The 18,695-nt window shown below is 36.4% G+C and overlaps 1 protein-coding gene across 1 annotated transcript in view; it reads right to left on the bottom strand.

The window, feature by feature from the left end:
• Positions 1-14,889, bottom strand: part of LOC306638399 (olfactory receptor 5B3-like) — a gene marked incomplete at both ends in the record, with an annotated part of 39,889 nt that extends 25,000 nt beyond the window's left edge. Inside the window, one exon of the mRNA XM_079101698.1 lies at positions 14,596-14,889. Coding sequence (XP_078957824.1) covers positions 14,596-14,889 — 294 coding nt within the window. The remainder of the gene's footprint in view (positions 1-14,595) is intronic.
• Between the last annotated feature and the right edge of the window lie 3,806 nt (positions 14,890-18,695).

The following is an 18,695-nucleotide window of genomic DNA, read 5'->3' as shown; positions in this document are numbered from 1 at the left end:
TGAAATTGGTTCTACAGGAGCAGAATCTTAAGGATGAGTTTTCTGATTTGCTTCTGGGGATTCTGGAATTGGATCTCCTAATGGTTAGACTGAAAAAGCACTGATGACTGTATTTTCAGTACTAAATAGAGCACAGCAGGCTGTGACATACTCTGGCAATAGAGCAACACAAAATACTGGATACTCATAATAAAATACTCCAAAACAAGGATCTGAGTAACCATGAGCTGTGGTTCAAGGCATGTGTCCACTCAAAGTTCACGTGGACAACAAAGTTCCAGTGTAATCACATTGGGAGTCATGACCTTGAGAAGGTGATTGAGTCTCAGCCACTAATTGATTAAGATCTGAAGCTCTTTTCCTGTGATAGGAATAAATGCCCTTATGGAACAGCTTGAGGGTCTTGGCTGAAGCCTTTCTGCTTCTCTGCCTATGACCATATGAGGACACTGCATTCTATTATCCTGTCACGTGAATGTGCAGCATTGTTCCTTCTTCCCTCTCCACCATCAGACATTGTAGCAGGATGGTGTCTCATAAACTATAGGACCTCAAATCAAAATGCAGTCTGTAAAAATAACATTAAAGGGGCGGGGGTTGTGGCTCAGTGGTAGAGCACTTGCTTGGCACATGTGATGTCCTGGGTTTGATTCTCAGCACCACATATAGATAAGTAAAATAAAGGTCCATCGACAACTAAAAAATATTTTTAAATGTTTTTTTAAAAAAATTAAATTTACTTGAAAAAGAAAAGAATAGGACCTCAGCAAACTCCAGATCCCCTGCTCCTTTATCTAAGACTTCTCACACTTCAGAATGGTAGGGTAATGACTCCCTGTTCTTTACAAATCACCACCTCTAAGGTATGTTACTGCAGCGGCACAAACAATCTGAGACACCATGAATGTTTCTGTCAAACTAGTAAGTACAAGGAAGCTGCTGGTTAAATCTAAGGTTGCTGAAGAGAGTGGGAGAAAAATGGACCAGCTCAGGGATCTGAATGATCATTTTAACACTGAAGAAATTACTGGAAGGCTTCCATGTTTGTCCTGGAAGTGACCCTTATCTCTTATAGAGTCAGTGCAGAGACTGCTGAGATGAAGTCTATCCTGGGGGTGCCTGACTTAAAATGCAAATTAGACTCCTAACCAACAGTGTGTCCACCTTAAGTGTGAGGTGTCCTTTCACTAATTGCGTTATTTGGGGGCTTTTGATGTTAAGTTTTTTGAGTTCTTTGTATAACCTGGAGATGAACATTCTATCTGAGGTGCAGGTGGTAAAGATTTTCTCCCATTTCTCCCAATACTCTTTTCACAGTATTCATTGTTTTCTTTGTTGTGAAGAAAACTTTATTTTAATTCCATTCCATTTATTGATTCTTGATTTTACTTCTTGTACTTCAGGAGTCTTGCTGATGAAGTCAGTTCCTAAGCTGACACAATGGAGTGTTGGATTTGTATTTTCTAAGTCTTTGATGCACTTTGAGCTGAGTTTTGGTCAACAGATATATGAAAAAATGTTCAACATTTCCATCAATTAGAGAAATGAAAATTAAAGTACACTGATATTTCATCTCATTCCAGTCAGAATGTAAGCAATCGAGAACGTAAGTAACAGTAAATGTTGGTGAGGATGTGGGGAGAAATGTTCACTCATACATTGCTGGTGGGACTGCAAATTGGTACAAACACTATGTAAAGCAGTATGGCAATTCCTCAGAGAACTTGGAATGCAATCAATATTTGACACAATTATCCCACTTCTTGGTATATATGCAAAGGACTTAAGAACAGCATTTTACAGTGACGTAGTCACACAGTGTTTGTAGTAGCTCAATCCTCAATAGGTAAGCTATGGAACCAACCTGAGTGCCTTACAAGAGTTGAATGGATAAAGAAAATGTAGGATATATATATATGCAATGGCATATTACTCACCCAGAAAAAAATGACTTTATGACACTTTCTAGAAAATGGATAGATCCTGAGACAATTGTGCTATGTGAAATGAGCCAGTGGAAAACAACCCAAAGGTAGTGAATGTTGTCTCTGATATGTTACTACTATCCTAAAGCAAGGGGAGGGAGGAAAAGAACAGAAGTTCAATGTATCAGACAACGAGGAATGAAGGGAAGGGAGCGGGCACAGGAACAGGAAAGACAACCATATGGTTCTTTTTGTAATTTTATTTTTTATTTGTTCTAAGTAGTTGTACATGACAGTAGAATGCATTCATACATTTTGATAGATCATACATAAATAGTGTAATATTCATTTTCCTGATTATACATATTGCAGGATCACATTGCTCATGCAGTCATATATGTACATGAGGTAATAATGTCTGTTTCACTCTATTATCATTCCTTCCCGCATACTCCTTCCCCTCCCTTCACTCCCCTTTACCTAATCTAAAGTAACTCTTTTCTTCCCTATCCTCCACCCTTATTGTGAATTAGCTTCCACATATCAGAGAAAACACTTGAGTTTCCCAAGCAGATTTTACTGCATCTCATTCTGGCTGTCGCTCTGCAAGACAAAGAGATGAGGGGCAGGATCCACAGCCACTGCTCTTGGCTTCTAGATCTCCAACTAGACTCAAGTCTCAGAAGGCCCCTAGACACCATGTGACATAGGGGGAGATGTGTTCATCTCCAAATGAGAGATTGGTGTTTTATAATTGATGTGGAAGGAAACCCTGGGCACATGCATGGGAAAAAGATATTAAGGCCATAGACTTTGTGGAAGGAAGAAAAAGCTGATTCAGGACAAAGTAATATTATGAACTCCCCTAATCAGAGATTCTGCATTAAGGGTTTTATTTCAGGGAATTAGTAAGGGCTCAAGAATTTGTTTTTTCAGTTCATTTAAAGGTAGAACAAATGATGGCTCTAACCTGAGAATTAGAACCCTGAGCCCCTGTGGCTAGATGAAGAGACTGGAAGCCCTAGGACAGGTGGAGGGGTAGAGAGGACATGTTATTTTAAACCTGCTCACCCACCGCGATGGTGAGAAGCACACCTTCTGCCACAGTGATGGGAAGGAACAAGGTTGTGAGGGAAACCAAATACCTGTGAGGAGCTCTGTGACCACTTTTTCCTGTAGATCACATCTAAAAGGAAAAAATGAGGTCACTTAATTTGGAAATTTTGAAAAAATGAGATTGATGGGATCTCCACATGGTAGGGTAAATGCCACCACCCAAGGGCCAGAGACACTGATATGAGCTCCCTGAGGATCTAATTAAAGACATGAAGATCCAGCTTTATGTTAGCATGCTGATGTACCTATGCTTACTAGTGCTATATACAGTCGTGTTTACGGTCTACCTGGAAATTTAGAATCATTTCAGTTAATTGCATATTTGGGTGTATGTTGTGATTGCTCAAATGTAAGCAGATATGCATCTTTTAAATAATTTTATTCTTAGTGTCTTTAAGAATTATGAAATAGCATTTGCTTGATTAGTCTTACTCAAAAGGGCTTATTTACTTACAAATATTTATTTCATTAATGTTACTTGCCACTTACTCAGTTATCAATTCCTAGTAAATATACTGAGATACTGAAATGATCTACCTCATGCTGGTATTTTAAGAACATCATTTTGGAATTAGAAATAACTTTCCTATGTACAAATATGAATACATAACCAGTGACACCCCACATCACATACAACCTCAAAAAATGAGATTATAATTAGAACAAGGTTTACTCCATGTATGATAAATGGCAAAATATACTCTACTCTTTTATATATATATATATATTTATTTATATATATATAAAGTAAACAAAATAACATAAAATAATTTACATAAAAATTCAAAAATAGATTTAAAAAAGACAACCTTTTCGGGTCAAAGTCAAAAGTGTGAAAACTGAGGGAAAAGATTTCACCAAATCAGAAAATAAGTGCTGCCTGGAGATGCACTGACTTTTGATCTATGTGATTTTTATTATGCACACTTCATAATCAATGTGCAAAATGTTCAGAATACGGGTACAATTACATGCAAATTTAAATTATTCATTCTTTCAACATATATTTATTAGAATTGACTGTGACATTGCATCTATTAATGTATCAATGATCACATTGGGACAAACCTGATACAGTCAGTGCTCTCATGGATTTTATATAGTTGGAGAAGTTAAACAAGAAACAAGCAAACAGAGTAGGTGAGGGTTGATAAGAACTGTGAAGAATGACAAGGGAGGAGGGATCATTTTTTGTGATGAGTCAAGTGTGTCTATTTTGAACAGGTGGTCATGGGAGGACTCCATGACAGTGTGGCATTGAAGCACAGACCTGGATTGAGTGAGGACATTCCCACCGAGAACAGCAGGCTCAAGAGTCCTCAGGCGTGAAGAAGGATCTCATTGTGAAGAGAGAGCAAAGATATCAGTGAGAAAGAGGAGGTGTGAAGTACTCAGGAATGAGAGAAGAGAAGGCAACTCAAGTACAGTGAACATGTAGTCAGAATCAACAATTTCCAAAGCATTTGCGGAAACAAAGGTGTGCAACATTATTTGTTTTTCCATTTAATTTTTTAGTGGTCTGAAATTTTGTGGCAATATATGAATGTACTAAAGCTTCTTATTTTTTCCTGAGCTTTCTTATTTACAGCTCTGGAGATATTGAGGTTGGACATCCTCCATGTGCTATCTGCAAGGTGGAGGACAAGAAAGGAGGTGGTGGGATCCTCTGAGTTTAAAGGTCTAAGCCTGGAAGGTGAGCATGACTTGGGCAAGTCTTAAAGACCAGAGTGCCAAAGTGCAGGGTCAGATCAGAGCTCTAGTGTGCAAGGTGAGAGGAGATGGATGTCCCAGAAAAAGGAGAGAGAGAGAGAGAGAGAGAGAGAGAGAGAGAGAGAGAGAGAGAGAGAGAGAGACAGAAAGAGAGAGAGAGAGAGAGAGAGAGAGAGAGAGAGAGAGAGAGAGAGAGAGAGACAGAAAGAGAGAGAGAGAGAGAGAGAGAGAGAGAGAGAGAGAGAAACTGTCCCTTTCTTTATTTTTGTTCTGCAGACAAGCCCTCAGTGGATTGGCAGATGGTTCCTCATCTTGATCACTAAGTCCACTGCTTTAAATACTAGACTCCAGGGAAAGCCCTCAAGGACACATGTGGGAAAATGTGTTACTGGGTCTCTAGCAATCCCTTAATCTATTCAAATTAACACAAAAATTATCCCAAACAAGTAACCCCATTACATGTAATTCTGGCAAATTTGCCACAACTGTGTGTGTGTGACAGTAAGTGACACTAGTGAGCATTACTTATGTTCTGTCCTAGTCCTGTTGTTTTAAATACATCTGCATTGATTAGTGGTAGGTAAAAAAAACACATAAAATGAGTCAGCACATGAATGTTCTTAGAGTTTTGATAAGTAGACATGAAGGTAGCTTAGCCCTAATTCAGGCATTAATTTCTGGACTTAATGTTTTCCTTTCCCACAAAACAGACTTTGCTAAGGCAAAGGCACCACATGAAGAACTTACCCTCAGATGAACTCAGTACACAGAGAGGACCTGAGAGGATGAATCAAGGAATCTTGCACCAATCCACAGGTTAAAATCAAAATCCTAAAGATTATTCTGTTCACAACAAAATAGCACATTTTCTTTTTACTTTTTAGAATATAATCTTTTTAAACATTTTATATTTGTCCTCTTGAGATATATATGACAGTAGAATGTATTTTGGCATACTGTGCATATAAGGAGTATAATTTATTCTAATTAGGATCCTATTCCTATGGTTCTACATGACACAGTTACCCTCCTCATGTATTCAAATCCAAGGCTAGGAAAGTTATGTTTGATTTAGTCCTTTCCATTCCCTATGCTTTCCTTCCTTCCCCCTTGTCTAATCCAATGGACTTCTATTCTTCCCCTCCCCACAGTCCCTTGTTGTGAGTTACTATCCACATATCAGAGAGAACATTCAGCCTTCTGTTTTGGGGACTGGTTTATTTCACTTAGGATGATATTCTCCAGCTCCATCCATTTACTTGCAAAAGCCATAATTTCATTCTTCCTATGGCTGAGTAATATTCCTCTGTGTATATGCACCACATTTTCTTTATCCTTTCATCTGTTGAAGGGCACTGAGGTTGGTTCCATAACTTAGATATTGTGAATTGAGCAGGTATAAACATTGATGTGGCCTCATCACTGTAGTATGCTGATTTTAACTCCTGTGGGTATAGACCAAGGAGTGGGATAACTAGATTAAATGGTGGTTCCATTCCAAGTTTTCTGAGGAATCTCCATGTTGCTTTCCAAAGTGGTTGAACCAATTTGCAGGCCCCCACCAATGTTTAAGAGTACCTTTCTCCCCACATCATCACCAACATTTATTATTGCTTGTATTATTAATAATTACCATTTTGATTGGAGAGAGATGGAATCTCAGTGTAGTTTTAATTTACATTTCTCTAATTGCTAGAGATATTGAATATTTCTTTGTATAATTTTTGACCATTTGTAATTATGTGAAGTTCTGTTTAGTTCCTTTAGCTATTTATTACATTTATTGATCGCGTTAATTTTTTTGTTGTTGTTATTGTTGTTTTTTAATTCTTTATATAACCTGGAAATTAACATGCTATCTGAGTTGCAAGTGGCAAAGATTTTCTCTCATTCTGTAGGCTCTCTGTTCACATTCTTGATTGTTTCCTTTGCAGTTAAGCGGCTTTTTAGTTTATACACTCTCATTTATTGATTATTTATTTTACTTCTTGCACTGTAGGAGTCTTACTGAGGAAGTCAGTTCCTAAGCCAACATGATGGAGAGTTGGTCCTACACTTTGTTGTAGTAGGTGCACAGTCTCAGGTCTAATGCCTAGGTCCTCAATCTACTTTGCATTGAGTTTTATGCAGGGTGAGAGACAGAGGTTTAATATCATTTTCCTACATAGGATTTCTAGTTTTCCTAGAAACATTTGTTGAAGAGTCTATCTTTCTTCCAATGTATGTTTATGGCACCTTTGTCTAGTTGAGATAACTGCATTTATGTGGGTGTCTCTGTGTCTTCTATTCTGTTCCTTTGGTCTTCAAGTCTGTTTTGGTGCCAATACCATGCTGTTTTTGGTACTATAGCTTGGTAATATTATTTAAAGTCTGGTTTTGTAATGACTCCTGCATCACTTTTCTCACTAAGGATAGCTTTGGCTATTCTGGGTCTCATATTTTCAAATGAATTTCGTGATTGCTTTTTCAATGAAGAAAATCATTGGGATTTTAATAGAAATTGCATTAAATCTGTATAGAACTTTTAATAATATGGTCATTTTGACAATATTAATTCTGCCTATATAAGAACATGGGAGATCTTTCCATTTTATGAGGTCTTCTTTAATTTCTTTCTTTAGCATTCTGTAGTTTTCATTGTAGAGATCTTTCACCTTTTTTGTTAAATCTATTCCCAAAGGTTTTTTGTTTGTTTGTTTGTTTTGTTTTTCTTTTTTGGGGCTGTTGTGAAGGGGAGTTTCCCTGATTTCTCTCTCAGCTGATATGACATTGGTATATAGGAATGCAATTAAATTATTGGTGTTGATTTTACACCCTGCTACTTTGCTGAATTTGATTATGATTTCTAGGAACTTTATGATAAGAGATTTTTTTGTCTTCTGAATATTGAATCATGTCCTTAGCAAATAGGGACAGTTTGAGCTCCTCTTTTCCTATTCATATCCCTTTAATTTCTTTCTTTTCTAATTGTTCTGGCTAGGGTTTCAAGGACTTTATTGAATAAGAGTGGTGAAAAGGGGCATCCCTGTCTTGTTCCAGTTTTTAGAATGTTTTCTATTTCTATCCATTTGGAATGATGTTGGACTTGGCTTTAGAGTACAGAGCTTTGGCAATGTTCAGATACATTCCTACTATCTCTGGTAGGGATAGTGCATTGTGCATGAACAGATGATAAATGTTTTCAAATGCTTTTTCTGCATCTATTGAGATAATCATGTGATTCTTGTCTTTAAGTCTATTGAAGTAGTTAATTATGTGTACTGATTTATGTATGTTGAACCAACCTAGCATCCCTATGATGAACCCTACTTGATCATGGTGCACACTCTTTTAAATAGGTTTTTGTATGTGTTTTGCCAGCATTTAATTGAGAAATTTTGCATCTGTGTTCATCAGGGATCTGGGTCTCAAGTTTTCTTCCCTTGATGTGTCTTTGTCTGGTTTTGGTACCAGGGTGATACTAGCTTCATAGAATGAATTTGGAAGGGTTCCCTCCTTTTCTATATCATGGAATATTTTGAGGCATATCGGTGTCAATTTTTCTTTGAAGGTCTATAGCATTTGGTTGAGAAGCCATCTGATCCTGGACTTTTCTTTGTTGGTACACTTTTGATGGAGTCACCTATTTCATTGCTTGAAATTACTCTGTTTAAATTTTCAATATCCTCTTGATTCAATTCGGGTATGTTATATGTCTCTAGAAATTTGTCAATGTCTTCACAATTCTTTTTCATTGGAGTAAAGATTTTCAAAGTAGCATCTGATCATTATCTGTATTTCAGTGGTGTCTGTGGTGATATTTCCTTTTTCACCTTGAATTTTAAACTTTGGATTTTCTCTCTTTCTCTTTGTTAGTTTGGCTGAGGGTTTGTCAATTTTGTTTGCTTGTTCAAAACCAATTTCTGTCAATTTTTTTTTTTTGGTTCAATTTCATTAATTTTGTCTCTGATTTTAATTATTGCCTGTCTTCTACTGGTTTTGATGTTGTTCTTTTTTTTTTTTTTAGGGCTTTCAGATGTAATTTTAGGTTACTTATTTGATGATATTCATAGAACCACCTTCTCAGTGTCCCGGAGATTTGCATAAGTTGTACTGGTGTACTCATTTCTTCTAAGTATCTTTGTTTATTTCACCCCTGATTTCTTCTGCTATGCACTCATCATTTAATAGTGTATTATTTGGTCTCCAAATATTAGTATAACTTCTATTTTTTATTTCATCCTTCATTTCTAATTTCATTGCACTGTGATCTGATAAAATGTAACACATTATCTCAATTTTTTGTTTTTGCTAAGAGTTGCTCTGTGGCATAACATATGGCCTATTTTCAAGAATGTTCCATGTGCTGGTGAAAAGAAAGTGTATTCATTCATTGATGGATGAAATATTCTATATATGTCTGGTAAGACTAAATTATTAATTGTATTTTTTATTTCTATACCTTCTTTTTTCCTTTAGCATTTTCATATTTAATAAAATTTTGAGATATAATTTTTTCATGACTTAAACTCAAACTTTAAGACTTACATTGGATATAGACATGAAATCTCCTTATAATTATTGACAGCATTTTAAGTCAATAGAGAAAATTTTTGATATTTAACTGTTCTTTCAAAACTCCTTTAAATCAACTCCATTGGAGTCCCTTTGTAAAATAGGCATTAATGTTGTAACACAAACCACTTCCCTGATTTCTTTTGTAAACATCTATACCAGCATATTGGTGTTTCTGTAAATATCATTGTCTCTGACTTTCAAAAACATTGATTTAGGATCTGATTCCATTTTCTTACACAGTTTTTCCAATTAAAGCAAGTTTCATTTATTATTCCCTAAAAGAGTTGTTGAAATGATCTGAAAAGTCTGTTTTAGCTTTGTTTCCAATATTCAGAAAATATTGCCTGTGGTTTTTATCTAAATACCTCCTTTAGGATTTGTTTTATTTTGTTTGTTTGATTCATTGCACACAAATGAGGTACAACTTTTCATTTCTCTGGTTTTACATGAAGTAGAGTCACACCATTTGTGTAATCATACATGTACCTAGGGTAATGATGTTTGTCTCATTCCATTATCTTTCATGCCCCCAACCCTTTCCCACCCCTCATATCCCTCTACACAATCCATCCTTTCTCCCTTCTTCCCTTATCCCCTCTGCCCCACCTGGTTATGTATCATCATCCACTTATCAGAGAAAACATTCAATCTTTGTCTTTTTTAGGGATTGACTTATCTCACTTAGCATGATATTCTCCAGCTCCATTCATTTACCTGCAAATGCCATAATTTCATTCTTCTTTAAGACAGGGTAATACTCCATTATGCATATATACCACAGTTTCTTTATCCACTCATCTATTGAAGGACATCTAGGTTGGTTCCACAATCTAGCAATTGTGAATTGAGCTACTATAAACATTGATGTGACTGTGTCACTGTAGTATGCTGATTTTAAAACCTTTGGGTGGATAGAAGTGGGATAGCTGGGTCAAATGGTGGTTCCATTCCAAGTTTTCTAAGGATTCTCCAAACTGCTTTCCAGAGTGACTGTACCAATTAGCAATCCCACCAGCAATGTATCAGTGTTTCTTTTTCCCCAAATCCCAAATCCCCAAATACCTATTGTTGCTTATATTCTTGATAATAGCCATTCTAATTGGGGTGAGATGAAATCTTAGGGTCGTTTTGATTTGCATGTCTCTTATTACTGCAGATGCTGAATATTTCTTTCATATATCTGTAAATCTTGCTTGTAAATCTTCTATTGTGAAATGTCTGCTCAGTTTCTTAGCCCATTTGTTGATTGGTTTATTTGTATTCTTGGTGAAAAGTTTTTTTCAAGTTCATTATAAATGCTGGAGATTAGTGCTCTACCTGAAGTGTGTGTGGTAAAGATTTTCTCCCACTGTGTAGTTTCTGTTTTGAAGATCTATTGATTTGTGAGAGAGGCAAGTTGAAGTCACCCAGTATTATTGTGTTGTGATCTATTTGATTCTTGAGATTGTAAAGGGTTCAATCTACATTAAGATATATATAGAGGCTCCATTATAGGGGCAAAAATATTTAAGATTGTTATGTCGGTTGATATATAATTCCCTTAAGTAGTATGGAATTGTCCCTTATGATTGATTTTGATTTGATGTCCACTTTATCAGATATGAGGATAGAAACCCCTGCTTGTTTATGAGATCCATGTGAATGGTCATTTTTTCCCCCACCCTTTTGCCTTCAGTCTGTGAATATCTTTGCCTATAAGGTGGATCCTTTGGAGACAACATATTGTTGTGTCATATTTTTTAGTCCAATCTATGTCTTTTGACTGGTGAATTTAGTCCATTTACATTCAATGTTCTTATTGAGAATTTATTCTTATGCCCTGTCATTTTGAATCATTTTTGGTTTTCAATTTGAATTCACTTTTTAAAAAATTGATTTTCTTCTAGTGTGGTTTCTCCCTTTGCTGGTTTTCATATTTATTTTTATTTCTTCACCTGACATATTTTGTTAAGAATGTTTTATGTTGTGGGTTTTTTAGTTGGGAATTCTTTTAACTTTTGTTTATCATGAAATATTTTTATTTCATCGTCAAATCTGAATCTTAGCTTTGCAGAGTATAGTATCTTGATTGGCACCCATTTCCTTTCAGAGATTGGTATATATTATTCCAAGACCCCTAGCCATGTACAGGAACCCAAGCTGAAAACACTTTAATACGTCCATGAGAGAGTGGCAAGAACTCAGAGTGGGAGCTTAGCTCCTTGAGTTCTAGAATGAAACCAATTCATGAATCAGGCAGAAGCCTGTGAGATCTAAAGTGAGCCTAGAAAATAAGGAGTATCTCTGGCACAGAGAATTTTTGGAATAGAGACCATTTTGCCAGGGGATAATACAATCAGAGAGGCCAGAGAAAGCCCACCCCTTCCCTGCACCCTTGAACCTAGCAGCAAGCAGGACTAGTGAAGAAACTGAATGAGGCAGAGTGATTGAGCTCGGTGCTCAGAAATAGTCCCAGAGAAGCCAAAAAAATAGAGTATCCCCAAACAGTAGAACCAGTGAAAGAACGACTCCCCCTTTCCATGGTTGGTACCCGGTGGAGAGTTGTGAGATCCAATCCTAGAACTGTGTTGATTAACACCCCAAAACACTCCACATAATAAAACACTTGGGGCAATATCAGACCGAAAGTCCATCCCTGGGAGCTTCACTTGCAATTACCCATCATACCCAGGCCAAGGACAGTATCCAGGATGTCAAGCTGCCAGCACCTTCTACATCTCCTCAGGCAGTCCTGCTGAGAAGGGAAGCGAGAAATGGAAGGACAGTTTGGCACAGACAGGAGGAAAAAACCTCTCATTGACTATTTGGCTATTTGTTTTTTTGTTTTTGTTATGTTTTATTTTGTTTCTGAATGGGTAGTGATTGACATATGATGTAAATTTCTACATTTATACACATACATATTTGTTTCTGATTTTCTTTCTTCTTTTAGCATTTCTTGAAGATAGCTATTTTTCATCCTGCTTCTGCTTTTCTTTCTTTCTTTCTTTTCTTTTTTCTTTCTTTTTTTTTTTTTTTTTTTGGAAGTTTAGGTTTTTGATTAGGATATTTTGGATCAATTTTCTATTGACTTTTCATAACTGCTTTCCTTTGTTTCTCTCTCTTTTTTTCTTGCCAACAGCCAAACTCTATTTCTCTCTCTCTCTCTCTCTCCCTCTTTAATTCTTTCACTTCTATTTTTTTGTCCTCCTCTCATAAAAACATCCTATGTCACCTCAGTGTATGTCCCTCTCACCTCTTGAATCTACAAACCCTTTTCCATGACCCCATCTCTACTTTTCCTCTTAAAGAACTCCATCTTTAACTGCATACTTATGCATATTTATATATATATTTATTTTTTCCTCATTTCTACCGATTTCACTTGAAGATAGTTATTTTTCATGAATCAATATTTTGAGAACTAAAATGTTTGATTAGTATATATTGATTTTGTTCTTTTAAACTTTTATTTCTATTCTGTGTATTTTTCCTTTTTCAATTGTCTACTTTTTGTTTTATTTTATTTTATTATTTTTATATTATTTTATCTTCCTTATTGGTTTCCCTGAAATCTCTGTCTCACTTTTCCTCCACCAAGAGCCAAACTCTATTGCTCTCTTTCAATATTCCTTAATTGTTTACTTCCATTTTTTTCTCCTCCTCCCTCACAATCAGCACAGTTTACACCACTTCCTGTTCATCACATGAAATTATAAGCCCTGATTTAAACTTACTATTTTCACTGTGGACAATAACTGACCATATCATTCCTCATTATTTTAACAATGAACATTGTAGATTTCATCAAAGAGCTATTCAGTTTAACACCATGAATTGTTTGTGTCAGTTGTTATTATTTTTCTCCCTCTAAACTGTCAGTTATGGGAAACGTTCAGGGACACTATAATTCCACAAGATAGAAACTCTACTTCTTCAAATCCAACTCTTAGATCGGTATACATACAAACAAAATAAAAAAAAAAAAAAAAAGAGGGAACAAATTGCCTCAAACAAAAAAAAAAACTATGCTAAACTGAATCTATTGACAACATAGTTGAAGAAGTGTCAAAGAAGGAGTTTAGAATGTTCATAGTTAAATTCATCTGTGAGGCAAAGAACAATGTAAGGGAGAAAATACAGGAAGTAAAAAATTACTTCAAAAAAGAGATATAGATTCTGGGGGAAAAAGCAGAAATGCTCAAAATGAAGGAATCAATAAACCAAATAAAAATTCATTGAAAACTATCAAAAGCAGACTAGACCATTTCAAAGATAGAGTCTCAGGCAATGAGAACAAAATATAAAATCTTGAAAATAAAGTTGACCATGGAGAAAAGATGTCAAGAGACCATGAGCAGAACTTCTGAGAAATATGGGATAACATGAAAAGACAAAACTTAAGATTTATCAGCATAGATGACGTTTCAGAGACAAAAACCAAAGGAATGCACAATATTTTCAAAGAAAAAATATCTGAAAATTCTCCAAACCTTAAGAATAAAATGAAAAAACAAATACAGAAAGTATAAAGGACTCAAAATATACAAAATTACAGCAGACCCACACCAAGGCATATTATTATGAAAAGGAATAACATACAGAATAAGGATAGAATTCTAAAGACTACCAGAGAAAAATGTGAAGTCACATTTAGAGGAAAACCAATTGGATCTCACTTGATTCTTTCAACCAAGACCCTCAAGAATGCAGTCTGAACCTCCTTGTTCCTCAGGCTGTAGATCACAGGATTCAGCATAGGGATGACCATAGAGTAGAACACAGATGCAATTTTGTCTGTGTCCTCAGAATGACTGGAGCTGGGCTGTATATACACAAAGATTAGAGTCCCATAGAAAATAGAGACTGCACTGAAGTGGGAGGCACAGGTGGATATAGCTTTCCTATGTCCTCCAGCTGAGTGTATTTTTAGGATTGTAATAAAAATGAATATATAGGATATTAAGATTATGAGGAGGGAAAAAAAGATACATAAACTAACAATATAAAAAAGAACAAGCTCACTAATATGTGTATCAGAGCAAGAGAGAACCATGACTGCTAGAACATCACAGAAAAAATGATGGACCACGTTGGACTTACAGAAGATGAGATTGAATGTGTCCCAAGTGATGATGGAGGCACTCAGGAAGCCACAGACATAGCAGCCTATGATCAGAAATGAACACACACTGGTTGTCATGGTGGTGGTGTAGTGTAGGGGCTGACACACTGCTGCATAGCGATCATAGGCCATTGAGGCCAGGAGGTAGTTTTCCACAATGGTAAAGGCTCCAAAACAGAACATCTGAGCAGCACAAGCATCGTAGGAGATGACCTTGTCTCCAATAAGGAGCCCAGCCATGAATGTGGGAGTGACAGCTGAGGAGTAACACAAGTCCACCAGAGACAGGTTACCAAGGAAGAAGTACATGGGAGTGTGGAGACGGGAGTCCAAGATGATCAACAGGATCATTCCCATGTTCCCAACCAGATTGATGGCGTAGATGAGGAGGAATGTCACAAAAAGGGGAAGATGCAGACCTGGGTCACTGATCAGTCCCATCAGGATGAACTGTGTCACTGCTGTCTTGTTCTCCATCAGTTTTCTAAGAATCATTAGAGGTTTTACAGCTAAAAGAAGAAAGGACAGAATTATAAAGTAATGAGTTGAAAATGGAAAATGCATACACAAGATTTATTCTTTCATTGACAGTCTCATCTTTGGCCCTTGCTAATCAAGCCATGCTGAGGGTTCCAAAATCTGAGGAGCTCAAGTGAGTTATAAGCAGCATTCGGGGCTTCATAGTCATCCATGGGAGTGATTAGATGGAAAATTCTTCTTGTTTAGAGTAATATTTGCATCTCATTAGAGACAGAACAAATAATCAAATCAATAAAAGTGAAACGGTCCTTGTTTCAACCACAGAAGGACCCTACATTAACTGATAAGCTCTGCATTGTATATTAACCTTTCATGCTTTTTATCAGCAGCACATGTACGTATGTTGATAGTGATGTGCCTGAAGATATAACATTTGATTAGGCAGAGATGAGTTCAGCTCTTAAATCAGCACAGTACATCTCTCACACAGTGGCTGTGGGTGGGTAGCTTGGATGGTGGGAACATGTGCTGCCTGCAGAGGTGATTGTGAGTGAAGGCATGCCAGAAACAGAAGACGTGGAGCTTAGACTCCTAGAAGAGATTCTCATCAGTCTTACCATTTCCCACCCATGAGTCATTGATTTTATAGCAACTCCTCTCAACATCAAATTTCCATCTGCAAATAGAAGACATTAATGAATCTACTTTGAGCTGAGAACTAAATGAGACACTAAGGAAAAGAAATTTTGGGGTGCCAAGAACATCCTGACGGGTGCTAGCTATCATGTAACTAGAATGGAATAATGGTCCATGTTATTTTGATGATGGATCACATGTGAGGTGTATACTCATACTCATACCTTGATGTCTTAAGCTTCTTTCGCCAATTTCTTCTTTTCTTAACACGATGGCTGTTTAGGTTTTGTGTGCTCTCAATTGATTCTCTCATTACTCTAAGCATGTGATAATTGCTACTGCAATTCCATGCACCAGTCCTTTTGAAAATTTCTTTCTTGAAATCCAGACTTTAATTTAGACACAGCCTAACACATATCTCCTATGTATTTAACAAAGTCAATTTGGAAGCCTTCCCGTGAAGACATCATGGTTGCCAGTTTCAATGCACTTGATCACTTTTGGTGTATTCTGTATTCTACAAGAAGTGATAAGGGATTTGCATAGAAGTGTTGCATGTTCTGTGCATGTGTGAAGTAGGTTTATTGTTATTCTTATTTTACCAGTAAGTTTACTGGGAATATGGGGATTGATGTGAGATTCTAAAATTAAACAGGTAGTATGAGAAAGACTCAAAATTCATCAGTTACAGCCACTTTCCAAGAATAATCCTGAGACAATGGTGAAAAGATTAAATGTAGTTCAGAGCCTGTTAATTTATTTAGGATCATTTTATAGTTTAAAGAAGGATAGTTTCCTTCTGGCATTTCTTTGTGTTGGCATCTGATGACATCCAAATATATAGTGAACAAGATAAGGTCACTAATTAATCAAAGCATCATCTGTCATACTTTTTGTTCATGTATTCTTTTTTGAAGGAAGCAAGATTTATTCTATGAATCACTAAAGTCCCCATGATAGTTGTTTTGACATTTATACCTAGACTCACCTCAGCTTTTACAAGCATTCAGAAATATTTCTTTCTGATTTCAAATAACTTATATCAGGCATAGATAGCCCGGTGTCTTTGTGTGGCTTATACTTCTCACTGAAATGTTATGGAATAGAGAAGTTACCACTCTGCTGGAAGAGAAAGGCAGTTTATCCAGAGGGGTACTTTTAAATTCATAAAATCAGGAATGGAAAATGGAATAAGTGCTATGGAGGAGGTGTCTCTCAAGTAGTTGACAAGAAATTCCATGTTCTGTAAACTAGAAGAAAAGGAGGAAGGAGAGTTAACAATGATACCATCCAGAATCTACCATGAGTTCTTCTTGCGCCCTAGGAAAAATTACTTACCTCTCCTTGTACGTAGAATACATATGATAATATTACTTCTCTCCCAGATAATTCACACGTCATGCCCATAAATGAGTGAAACATCCATAGAATGTCTCATGAAAATAATATTGTGATTTTTTTTCCTTTGAATGTTTCTCTGACCAAAGTTAAAGGCTCATAGCAAATTCTCAGGTCTGGAGAAGGCAGCATACGAACAATAATCATGCAGATGAAGAAAGGATATCCAGTGGAGCTGGGATGCAGAGTGTTTCTTCTAAAACAAAGTGATGTGGAGTCATAGGAATTTCAGAGGGAAATTCATGGAGAATTGGAGATAATTATACAGATTTGGAGACCTCTGGAGATTTCCCCCATGAGATTATCTACAGCTCCTTGTCCTATTTTCTAAGGAAGAAGCAATTAAAGTGCCTGTGGGGATCAAGCTCATTATTATATTTTTTTAATTAAATATATTTTTATAAATAAATAGAAACACAAATATTGTACATATTGTCTAACAGTTATATTGCTTTATACATGAACTTCTGTGTTAAATAAGGTTAAATATATCTTTACATACTTATAATTTCCTTTTGGTGAAAACTTTAAAAAAACCTTGCTTCTGGATTTTGATATTCACACTAGGTCATAATTACTTATAGTCTCCCCATTGTGCCATGACACACCAGAGCTTCTTATTCCTAACTGCAAAGTAGTACTAATGATCATCCTTTCCCCACCTCTCCTTCCCCCTACTGTATCCATCCTCTGGTAAACACTACTCAAATCTTATCTTCTGTGAGAACCACTTTTCAAGATTCCACATGAGTGAGATCATTCAGAAAATGTCTTTCAACTTGGCTTACTTCACTTTATATAATGATCTGTTACAAATGACAAGATTTCCTTCTTGTTACAATTGAGCCAAACTTCCTAATGCATATGTATTGTATTTTCTTCATCCATTTATCAGTTCTTACACACTTAGTTTCTTTCCTAGCTAACTTCTTTTGAATTTATTTTTTTTTCATTTTAATACAGATTTTATTCTATTTTTTTTATTTTATTGTAAACAAATGGGATACATGTTGTTTCTCTGTTTGTACATGGCGTAAAGGCATACCATTTGTGTAATCATAAATTTACATAGAGTAATGGTGTTTGATTCATTCTGTTATTTTTTCCCTTCCCCCCACCCCTCCCACCCCTCTTTTCCCTCTATACAGTGCTTCCTTCCTCCATACTTGCCCCCCTGCCTAACCCTAACTCTAACCCTAATACTAACCCTTCCCTCCCCCCCCCATTATGTGTCATCCTCCACTTATTAGCGATATCATTCGTCCTTTGGCTTTTTGAGATTGGCTTATCTCACTTAGCATGATATTCTCCAATTTCATCCATTTGCCTGCAAATGCCATAATTTTATCATTCTTTATGACTGAGTAATATTCCATTGTATATATATACCACAGCTTCTTTATCCACTCATCAATTGAAGGGCATCTAGGTTGGTTCCACAGTCTGGCTATTGTGAATTGAGCAGCTATGAACATTGATGTGGCTGTATCTCTGTAGTATGCTGATTTTAAGTCCTTTGGGTATAGGCCAATGAGTGAGATAGCTGGGTCAAATGGAGGGTCCATTCCAAGTTTTCTAAGGAATCTCCACACTGCTTTCCAGAGTGGCTGCACTAATTTGCAGCCCCACCAGCAATGTATGAGTACACCTTTCTCCCTACATCCTTGCCAACACCTGTTGTTGCTCGTATTCTTGATAATCGCCATTCTAATTGGGGTGAGATGGAATCTTAGGGTGGTTTTCATTTGCATTTCTCTTATTACTAGAGA

This window comes from Sciurus vulgaris, assembly GCF_902686455.1.
Source record: "Sciurus vulgaris genome assembly, chromosome: 11".
Lineage (NCBI taxonomy): Eukaryota > Metazoa > Chordata > Mammalia > Rodentia > Sciuridae > Sciurus > Sciurus vulgaris.
Note: the sequence above shows the minus strand (reverse complement) of the source record. Positions and strands in the feature narration are given on the sequence as shown.